Genomic DNA, 11,672 nt, shown 5'->3' with positions numbered 1-11,672 from the left:
CTGGCGCCATAGAGCCCTGACACCCACTGAGGATGTTATCGAGGAGCGATACTTTAGAACATCATTCCTCACCTATTCGAAACCAACAACGAAGGCAAAGGACGAAGGCATTTCATCGCCACGACGACACTTGTTTCGTGCTGAAACCCTAACTTCACCGCCGCCATTCCTTCTAGTAGTCACTAAAGAGGAAGAGGGAAGCAATGTCGTGACATGGATTAATTCTTCTTCCAGAGGGGTAGTAAAGGGCTTCACCCCTTCACAGGGTTGGGAGCTGCCCTCACCGACATGACTCGAGCCCATCAACCTCTCGAAGAAGGATGACACGCTGTTAGAAGCCTCATGAGGCGACTCCTCCAACGAGGAATCACCAATGGGAACCACTTCCCATTCCACCAGCAGTTGTTGGATGGAACCCACAGAATTGCTTCCACCTATACCCAATGCGGAATTAGAAATAGAGACATTGTCGAGAATGAGGAGTACCTAAAATGAGAAAGAAAATCAGAGCAAGGATCCAACAGTTCCATATAGCGTTTGGGCGGAGTTATAAAGAACACAACAATCAAAGCAAGAAGTTGAGGAGATGAAGGCAAAAGAGGTGCTTAAGCGTGAAGATGACAAAAACCTAACGTAGACTCCATTTAAATGAGGATGCGACCTTTTGGTAATTGGCGTGAATTGAAATGACGCCCTAAAGACCTACACCACGGCGTAACCGCCACCAAACCTCGTAACGTATCTTTAAGGCATGCCCTATCGTAGAGTGACATGTGTATAAAAGCATCGCGCGTGCATATCACGAGCCCACCTTGAAGTAAAATGAAATGTCTCTCTTCAATGTGCTTTCTAATGGTCAAAAAAGTCAGAATTTTCAAATAAAGGGGCTTCTCACATAAGAACATCAGACTCTACCTGAAGGGACGAAAAGCATGCTCACCCTAGACAATCTGTCAATTTTAACTTGGACAACATTTGTCCAGGCTGGGGGCCTTGACCAGCCCGCAACCCTTAAATTTGTCGAGGTTACCACCTTTGACATTGAACAACCTCTTTTCCCAACAAGTTGGACTCATAGCTTAGGGGACTTGTGTACTGTCCGGGGTCCACAAATTGATGTGGTGTTAAAATATACACGTCAACCCTAATACAGGAGCATAGACACTACTCGCTCAACATCCAGAAGGTTGGGCTGATGAGCTATTGATATACGTTTGAATTTTAATGATAATGATATTATCTCCTTATCAAATTGTAGGTACCCACTTATCTAGTGGCTACAAATTATCTATAGAGTTGTTACGCTACTATAACAACTCTGAACAATCAAGGACCCAAGGCTCTCATCCATTGTTATAAATAACTAGGTTTTACCTTCACTTTTCATTCATTCTCAGCTCACTCATATACTTACTTGAGCGTCAAAGTCTTTTTTGCATATACTCCCTCTCATTCCCCTATTGGAGGACACTTGCATATTTGATATAGGAGATTGTGGAATCCATCTTGAGAGTAATTTATCCTTACATCAGTCCAATCTTGAGAGTAGTTTATCCTTACATCAGTCCATTCTAGATTTTGATAAATATAAACACTCATCATATACAAGGTGTTAGCAAGAGAAGGATTGGAACTGGTGGTAAAAACCAGAAGAACGATGGCTTATATAGACACACATGTAAAACAATGGGTGAGAAGTTTCAAATATGTGAAACAGTCCGTGAATATAATTGAATGACACATCAGAATCAATCGTAGGATATGACATAACAAGAAATGAAAAGACAATTTGTAAGGTATATTTTGTCTATCATGCATCACTGAAATTAGAAATCAGAAATGAGAAAACAAAGTATAGAAGAATCGAAAGCTCGAATCTGAATCATAAATCGGAATTAGGAATAGGAATAAAGACAAATAGGTATATCAAATAAGAATCTGTAACAATGTAAAACAGTTCCTGTTCATGTTTGCTTTCTAAGTCAACATGTCAAAGGATTGTTTAGAATAAAAACCGTACTCTTTACTCGGATAGATAGGCAAGTTATGTAACCAAAAAAAAAAAAAAAACGAAAGACAAAAAAAGACGAAAAAATGTGGTACTGTTATCTAAACAGTACCAAAAACCCCTAAAAGAGTCCCGAGTGTAAAGTTAAAGATATAGATAGAAATATGATGATAATAGATATAGTACATAGTATAATGGTAGATTATTTTTCAACCTAATTAATTAATGGTTATTAGTTTTTTTTAATCTTTATAAGGTTGATAATGTATTTTTCATTTTAATAATATATAGTATTTATTATAAAATTACTAAGAATATTTAGGTAAAAAATAATTAATAAAAAAAGTTTAAAAAGAATCTTATAAAAAAATCTAATATTTTGGGACGAGGAAGCTAATATTATTCAAAATAATCAATTTATCAATTTATATAAAAAAATATAAAAATTTATAGTATAATGTAATATTTAAGTTAAATTAAAAGCAAAAATACACGAAAGGTGAATATAAAATTCTTGAATGAATTGCTGGAGTGAAATAAAGCAAGATACTCTCTATCTTCTGAATTTTCTACGCATCTTTTTCAAGATGAGGTAAATGGCTTTTGAATTCAGAACTTTCTCTACCTGCTGCTCTGGCACGTTATCCCATTTTTCCAAAATTCCTCCCCAGGATAGAAACTGACTAAAAAAATATTAAAGCTCCTCATTCAACAAAATCAACAGGGTAGATCAACAAAACAAATGATAATGCCCAAAAAGTCCACCCAAAGTAGTTGAGCTAAACCTCCATTACATTACCCCTTCTTACATACTTACATCACCCAAAGACTCATTCATCCCCAAACTCTTACCAAATCCACATTACCCTCTCTCCCTCCCTTCATGTCCGGAGAGCCACGGCCGTTGGAGATCCACCTGAGGGTCAACTCCAAGAGAGGCACCACCATGGTGCACCCCGTGGCGGCGGCGGAGACGGTGGAGGTTCCGATTCAGTACCCCAGAGAGGAAGAAGTGAAGCATTACAGAAAGTGGTTCTCTTGGCTGATACCTCTCTTTGTGGTTGCCAACATTGTTATGTTTGTGATCACTATGTATGTCAATAACTGCCCGCGTAACTCTGTCTCCTGCATTGCCTCCTTCTTGGGTCGCTTCTCCTTCCAGCCCTTCAAAGAAAACCCCCTCTTGGGCCCTTCTTCGTTGACGTGAGTTCTTGTATTGTTGTTGTTGTTGTGAATTTGTTTAAAAGTTTATTTTAGGTAAATAATAGTAATATATATATTTTTTTGTTAAAAAGGTTTTTGAAGAGTAATTGTCTTTTTAAAAGTGTTGTTCAATAATTGATTAATTAATTGATGATAAATTCATGGATTATTTCACCAACGTTTTAAATTGTGGTTGTTTAACCAAACAGGCGCACTGGTGTAAGATCTCTCTGTGTTGATATGTGGGGGATCGCCCTATTTAATGAGAGAACATGTTAGATTTTTCTTCCATGTGAAAAATTTTCTTGGGGTCAATGGTAGTCATGTACAGTGAACAAGACTAGTCTCTGACCTAGGTTGAAACACCCGTGGTCTCTGACCAAAGCAAAAAAAATTGTGGTCATTTTTGGTATTGTGGAGAATTGTGGACAAATCATAGCCGTAATAATTATCATGATCCTTGATATAAAAGAATGTGGATAAATCCAGATATAATTGCAGTCACGATGGGATCTGAAAATATGTGGTTTTAATTTCGGTTGGTGACTAATTTTTAAGACTTCTAATTGTATTATTATTATTATTATATATTTGAAGGTTTTAGTACTTTTTTTTTCTGATTTTTCTTATACTTTACTTTGTTAATATATGTTAAATTTTCAGTTATAGTCTTAAAATTTTAATTCATGATCATGGTTTCGGTTTTAGAGCAGGGGAAAGAGAGGTACTCTGTGCTTATCTACATTTTTTAAAATAAAAATAAAATAAAGAGGGAGAGAGACGATGAAGGTTAAATAGGAAATGTAAGTATGCTTATCTACAGGTTAAATAGAAAATGAAATGTGCAGAAACATGATAGTTACTTTTTTTTTTGAAAGGCATGGTAGTTACTTAATAAAAATCAAGGATAAAAGTTCTACGAAATAGGATATTCCCATTATAATTGTTATAGATTACAGATGACTATAACTACAAAAAAGTGTATCGGGCTAGGTGAGGTAAGCTGCATGGATTACACAACGTTATTCAACTCGGTTAAAGACTGTGATCCATGTTAGATATATGTTTTATTTTGGTTGCCACGGCATAATGCTACCCTCTTTCTCTACTCAGGTTTGAGACGGGCTATGATACCATAGGTGGTGTTTATTATTATATTAATATATTATATAAATTTATTATTTACTGTTAGTGGTAATGGTGGTGACAGTGATGGTGATGATGTTTAAATGGTAATAATAGTATTTATGTGATAGTTGGGACTGAAATTTATGGATGTTTCTTGTGAGTAGTTTTAATTATCAGATGGGAAATTTGGATTATGAAATTGACTGTTACTGAGATTGAACAAGTGGGGATTGTTTGTTGTTCAGGCTGCAAAAGATGGGGGCTCTTGATGTGAGCAGAGTGGTTCACAGACACCAGGGGTGGCGCCTCATCACTTGTATGTGGCTACATGCTGGGGTTTTCCATCTGTTGGCAAATATGCTGGGTATTCTAGTCATTGGAATTCGGCTTGAGCAAGAATTTGGGTTTGGTATATGTGACATATTCAAGATTAAAGCTTATTTCTTATGTAGCTTGCTATTATCAGCTTCTTTACGACTTTAATCTTTCGTAGTATCAAATATATTTTTGGTCTTTCAAATATAGTAGATTTTGGTTTTAAACAGTCTCTCTAAAATTTGAGTGTTGACTTTTGCCTCTTAGCTTTTTAATAGTGAGCACTTTTGGTCTTTGCCATTATGATAGATCCATTAAGTGCTACTAATGACAAGAACTCAAGAACCAAAATGGACTGCTTTTTAAAAATAAGGAACACAAGCCAAAATTGATATTTTATAGGGACTAGAACCAAATTTTGGTATTAATTATAGGGTGGCCAAACATTTGTTTAAATCTTGCTGTAAATAACATATGCCAGTGACAGAAGTAGAGGTTTGTGGTTTTTCTGCTTATAGTTCTTCTGTTATTCTGTATTGCTCAAACTTTTGTACTCTCTATGGTTTTGAGTTGAAAAGTAGATAGAGAAAACAAACTGGACGATAATAAATTGCTACTTTATTCTGAAAAAGGAAAGTATGTCAACAAAAACAACGAAGGTAGGCTACAACTAGTAATTGACATTAGGTTAAGGTTAAAAGCATGGTAGCCTCTTATAGACTTAAACACAACTTTAAAATTAACATTTAAAAATCTGATTTGAGGAATAATGTGAGCTGTACTTCTTATTTCTGGTAAATAGATAAAAATGACACCAAAGATGATCCCTTTTAGACTTTAGTTTCTATTCTGAGAGGTATGATTTTCTTGTGTCATGTTAAGGTTTGCCTGGTTTAGCTCTAATTTTATTTACTGATTCTTGCGTGCTTGTACAACAGTGCTAATTGGACTGCTATTTGTCATATCTGGATTTGGGGGGAGTTTGCTTTCTGCTCTGTTTATCCAGTCAAACATTTCTGTTGGTGCTTCTGGTGCACTTTTTGGCTTGCTGGGAGGCATGCTTTCAGAACTCATTACTAACTGGTCTATATATGATAACAAGGTGCTTAATAAATTTCTCATTTAACTGAGTTTTTCAAAAGGAAAGATCATGCTTTTAAAAGCAACCTACTGACAATCAAGATTTTCTTTTCATGTGAAGCTAACAGCACTCCTCACCCTTGTGATCATCATTGTTATCAATCTAGCAGTTGGAATTCTCCCACATGTGGACAATTTTGCTCATATTGGAGGCTTTCTTACTGGATTTCTTCTCGGATTTGTGTTTTTGATACGTCCCCAGTTTGGATGGGTTAACCAACGATATGCTCCCCTAAATTATTCTCCAGGACGAGTGAAGCCTAAATTCAAGAAATATCAGTGCATCTTGTGGGTCTTCTCCCTGATCATTCTAGTTGTTGGGTAAGCATTTTTTGAAGTGCCACTTTTTTTCTGAGATCAAGTTGCTCTAGCTAATGTATGATGTAAGGAGAGACTTGAGCATAATTAACCCTGTTCACAAAAACATGAAACTTGGACTTTCCTTAAGTAGTTGGGGTAGATGCAGTTTTGGTTTACCTCCAGTAGTTAGAGGTTTTGAATTCAGTTTCTACTATACTAAAAGAGAAATACATATAACATGAGAAAGCAAGTTATTTGCTTTAGGAAGAATCTAAAAATATATTAAACCCCTCTGTTACATTTACTGTATATTAAAACTCAGTTTCATGATTCTAATTATTTTAAAATCATTGTTCTTGATACTACTAATAAGATAAATGATGGTAGTTATATGAAATTTTCAAAAGACTAACTGCTATTTCTACTTGAGTCTCTCAGGGCTAGAGAGAACTCAAAATTGTGATTGCAAGTGGCACTAATGAAATGAGTTATTTGGATTTAGGAAATTTAGGCTTATAGTATAGAAACAAATACTAGATCATAGGGTTTTGGTAACAAAACTTAGGTAAAAGTTCTGTATAGCAGGAAGCATACTGTAAAATAAGAGAAAAATATGGAGGGATATTTGTGTGTATACTGTGTATCAGAGTACACAACAGATGATTGTTTATATAGACAGGTAGTATTGATTACACATAGTTAGAGGATATTCAGGTTCCTCTAAATTAGATATCACATCGTTGTACATTAAATTCCTGATTCTCGACACATACAATGATAATTGGTTCTTTCTTTATCTTGTAAAGCTTGTCTGTTTTATACTCACTCTCTCGTTATTGTTGATTGGAGTTATATAGAAGATAAAATGTCACCAAATATAATGAGAAATCTGTCTTAAATAATAAAGATTGAAAAGAAGCTTTGGTCTTGCTTTTCCTTTTATTCTTCTTTCATTTTGACCACTTGTTCTGTCTATGTCAAATTGTCTAATGTAACAGGCTTTCTGTTGGGCTGGTTGCACTTCTCCAAGGTGTTGATGCAAATGATCACTGCTCCTGGTGCCATTATCTGTCTTGTGTTCCAACTTCAAAATGGAGCTGCCATACAGAGGCAGCATATTGTCAGGTAAGCATTTTTTTACCTGAAAGCCTCTTCATATGAATAATATTATCAGATCCTCTGAAATTACTTATGTTTCACCGACATTTTTATGAATGGGTTATCTTTAACCCCTTTTTCATGCATTGTTATTATTTGAATCATTATATCTCTAAACAATTTGGTGATCTCTAAAAGTATAATCATACAGGTGTTACCATCAATTAGACAAATGTTCTTGGGTTAAATATGTTTCTAATCCCTACAAATAGGGCAATAGTTGTTTTTATTCTTTAGTCCCTTAAAAATAAATCCTCTATTTTTAGTCCCTCATTTATGAAAATGTTGGATGTGGTTCTTGTTCTTCACAAAAAATTGTTTCGGTTTGGTCCCTCGGACCACATGACACTTTTTTATTAAATGAGGGACCAAAAAAGAGATGATTTATTTATGAGGAACTAAAACTAAAATCCAATGTTATCTTATTTGTAGGGATTCAAAATATATTTAACCAAATGTTTTCATTACGTGTCACTTTTTTTATTAGTATCAAAGATGCCTTGTAGTTAATGTTAACCATTTCAAATGTCTTTTTTGTTATTTTCTTAATGCTTGATATTAATGTTGTTGAAATACCACAAATGCAGTCAAACCAACTTGGCAACCAGTTGAACGTAACATGCTCAAGCAATGGTAAATCCAGTACATACTTCATGCAAAATCCAACCAGTTCCCAGATCCAGCAATTGTGTACTCAACTTTGTAGTTGAGCTTTGACAAAAGTGATGATCGTTGGAATGAGATGTTCATTTGTTCATATTAGTGTTTCAGGTTCTCACGAAAAACTGCACACTGCAGTGCTCTTTCGTTTATACCTTCTGCCTTACATTTTGCCTTTGTAGATTTGTTCATTTTCTTGTGTACATAATATTTTGCTTGATTTGCCTTTTTTGGGTACCTTTGTGTGAGATCAAAGTTATACTTATAGATGATTAATGTATCACCCTAACTTGTGTTTGCTAATAACTTTTCTCTGTGACAGCATTACAAATTAAGTGAAAATAGATTAAATAATCATTTAATTTGATTTTTAAGATTTTAATAATTCATAGAAGGGCACAAAGGCCCAAAGAAACAAAACAACTACCTGTCAAAAATGACAGCTGACAAATCTGTCAGCCCATGCAAAGATATAAAAGCTGGGGGAATTTCAAATCCCCTAAGACCAATATCCAAATATTTTGTATAATTTACCAGGGTATCAACTACTGAATTAGCTTCTCTACAGGTATGCTTCCATGACACCAAAGTCAAGGATGAAGCAACAAATACATAAGAAAATATGATTATAATTTAAGTTTGAGCTGATGGTTAAGTTAATATTGGACTGCGTTCATAATAGAGTCTAAGCTAATGAGAACTTAATAAACACATTTGAAATGAAGTAATGTTATATTTTTAGTGTTGGTTGTACTGAGATTTGGGCATGGGCATGAGCTCGACCGAAAATAGAATGGATTTAGCTTTTACCAATTTAATTAAATTTATTTTCAATCACACACATCAAATATTCACTTAGTGCATGTGAAATTACAAAACTATCTCTAATACAAAAACTAGTCTAGGTGTCCTAAAATACAAGGGCTGAAAAATCCTATATTTCTAGGGTACCTTACCTACATTATGGAGCCCTAAATACAAGGCCCAAAATTAATGAAACCTTAATCTAATATGTACAAAGATAAGTGGGCTCATACTTAGCCCATGGGCTCGAAATCTACCTTAAGGCTCATGAGAACCCTAGGGCCTTCTTTTGCATTTTTGGCCCAATTTTCTTGGAGTCTTCTATCCAATGTCCTTGGGGGGTATGATTGCATCATTCCCTCTCCCTTGAAAAGGATTTGACCTCAAATCCAGAGGTTCTTGAAACTCATGGATTCCTTCCTCAACACTTGTAAAAAGAATGAAAACATATGTATTAGTGATGTTGGGTATGTTAGAGTATGGTAAGGACTAAAAATCCCTTTCTTGGCCATCTTCCCATGAGAGAATATAGTTCCTCACCAACTCAATGAATGGTGCTATAAGTATAGAAAAATATGGGACAAACCTTTTGTAAAAGTTTTTTAAGATATTGAAGCCCCAAATTTCCCTTATACTTGATGGAGTAGGCCACTCAAGAATGACCTTTATTCTCTTAGGGTTCATGGGAAACCCTTGATCACTATTTAAAAAGTTAAGGAAAGTAATGGAATAAAACATACATTTTTCTTTATTTTCATGTTGATTATTCCTACAAAAAATTACGACAAACCTAAGGTGTCCCACATGAGCACCTATGTTTGCATTGAAACAAAAAATAAAAACAAACCTATCTAATGAGTCCCTATGTACACAAATCATGAAGATGTTGGGTGCATGAGTGATTTTACAAAAGAGTGTTGCACCACTCAACACATTCATTATACCACCTATCATAGGGATTTGGTGCCTAATAATACCTATTTTAGGCACCAACAAAGCACGAGGATTTAAACTCTTGCGAACCAAACCCTCATCCAAAAACTCCTTTACTTGAGGAATAACCTCAAGCTCAAGAGGTATGGCGGTGCTAAGGGATGTTTCCCTTGATAGGAGAAGGTAGAAAGATTGTTTAAGAAGGAGTGCCCTTTTAATATCACCTTGTGTTGCAAAATGATTTTCCTTCTTAACAATCTTCTTGGAGGAATCCTTTTCCTCCTTTTCCTTCCCCTTGGCCTTTGAAGACAAGGCCTTACTATCCTTCTTTTTCTTTTTGTTTTTCTAGTTTTTCTTCCTCATCCCTCTTATCTTTCATAGTTAGTTCATCTTTGGCCACATGTGAAGGTGTTTGAGGATGCAACACAAATTTAGTGCCAAGATGGGTGAGGGTAATTTCATTAGTTAGGCCATTGTAAATGATCTTTCTATCAAATTGTCATGGCCTTCCTAAAAGAATATGGCATGCCTCCATGGGAACTATATCACATTTAACTTCATCCTTATATGTCCCAATGGAGAAAGGTACATTCACTTGTTGGTTAACTATCATTTCCCCTTGCTCATTGAGCCATTGAAGTTTATAAGGTTTTGGGTAGGGAATGATAGTGAGGTTCAACTTGGAAACTAATCTTATGCTACAACAATTGCAACAAGATTCACTATCCACAATGAGAAAATAAGTTTGATCTAAAATTTTGCATCTTGTATGAAAGATGTTCTCTCTTTGGGATTGAGATAGATCACAAGATTGACCTCCAAGGAGCCTTCTAACCATTAAGAGGTCACCTTCTTCATGGGGGTAGACTTCCTCACTAGACTCTTCACCCCTTATTTCAAATTCACTTCCACTAGAGGAAGGGCAAGAAGTAGTCTCCTCGTGACTACTATAAATGTCTTGATCCCTCATGATCATGGTTTTCTTTGTGGGGCATTGAGAGGCAATGTGACCTTTCCCAAGACATTTGAAGCATTTAATGTTGCTAGTCCTTTCTTGGGAACTAGTCTCAGGGGTGTATTTCTCTATGGTCTTACCCTTATCTTCCTTGAGTTTTGAAGGTGCAACCCCTAAAATTCCATGGGCTTGGTCCTTCCTTGGATAAGAGTGAGAGCCATAAGATTTTGAAGAAGACTTTCTTTTAAGTTGTTGCTCCACTCTTATACAAAGTTAGACTAACTCATTTAGGTCCCTATATGGCAACTCACAAGCAAGGAAACAAAGAGACAAACAATAACCAAAGACCAAAAAAAATGAAATGAAAGCTAAACCAATATTGTTTTAACAAGACAAATTTTCAAGGATTATTCAACAACTAAAGCAATGAAAAGCACAAAAAAGCAAGTTAGGACTCAAAGAGAAACATAGAATGGCTCTAGAATAGAGTAGAAAAACAAAAAAAAAGACTCAAGAAACCTCTAGTTTTGGGAATTGTTTTCACAATAATTTTCAATTGAAATTTCAGAACTAGGATTTCTATAAAATAGGCACCAATTATAAAACAAATTTTGAGCCAAAACAACAAGCACACATCCCTTTCACCTTTTTTTTCCTGGATGCTGATTTTTCAGCCAACTTGTGTGATTTTTATTATTTTTTACTTTAATCCAAATCGCTTGGTTCTTTATTCATGATTTTGGTCCAGATGTCTAGAAAATGCAGTAAACATTTCAGCTCAAAACACGTAGTGACCAATTCCCAGTAATTTATACAAGTTCGTATGTTCAAGCTGCCAACACCAGCGATTTCAACCTAGAAATCAAGAGTAGTATTTATGTTGTTTAAGACTTGGATAGTTACAATTTGTGTTTGCTTATGCTCAATTATCTTGAATAAAACAATTCAAGAGAGCTTAAGACTTATTTTGATTCACAAATCCAACCACAACTCAACTTCATCATAAGCATCATGCAGGAAACTTCGAAAACAAAAAAAAGAGTTCAACAAGACTACTTCTAGGAATTG

At 35.2% G+C, this 11,672-nt stretch overlaps 1 protein-coding gene across 1 annotated transcript; it reads left to right on the top strand.

Annotated features, from left to right (window-relative positions):
- Positions 1–2,619: 2,619 nt before the first annotated feature.
- LOC114406301 (RHOMBOID-like protein 1) lies at positions 2,620–8,215 on the top strand. Its single transcript, XM_028368971.1, has 6 exons — positions 2,620–3,211; positions 4,585–4,748; positions 5,593–5,756; positions 5,856–6,115; positions 7,093–7,219; positions 7,840–8,215. The coding sequence occupies exons 1-6, from the start codon at positions 2,892–2,894 to the stop codon at positions 7,960–7,962; spliced, it is 1,158 nt and encodes a 385-aa protein (XP_028224772.1). The 5' UTR covers positions 2,620–2,891; the 3' UTR covers positions 7,963–8,215.
- Positions 8,216–11,672: the final 3,457 nt, after the last annotated feature.

Source organism: Glycine soja, chromosome 3, assembly GCF_004193775.1.
Source record: "Glycine soja cultivar W05 chromosome 3, ASM419377v2, whole genome shotgun sequence".
Lineage (NCBI taxonomy): Eukaryota > Viridiplantae > Streptophyta > Magnoliopsida > Fabales > Fabaceae > Glycine > Glycine soja.
This window is presented reverse-complemented; position numbering and strand designations above follow the sequence as displayed.

What these genes read in the sequence shown, in the direction of transcription:
- LOC114406301 (XM_028368971.1), top strand. Translation starts at nt 2,892, where the DNA reads ATGTCCGGAGAGCCACGGCCGTTGGAGATCCACCTGAGGGTCAACTCC. An exon ending in TTGGGCCCTTCTTCGTTGAC is followed by an intron (nt 3,212 to 4,584) that starts GTGAGTTCTTGT and finishes TTTGTTGTTCAG; the next exon opens with GCTGCAAAAGATGGGGGCTC. An exon ending in CTGATCATTCTAGTTGTTGG is followed by an intron (nt 6,116 to 7,092) that starts GTAAGCATTTTT and finishes CTAATGTAACAG; the next exon opens with GCTTTCTGTTGGGCTGGTTG.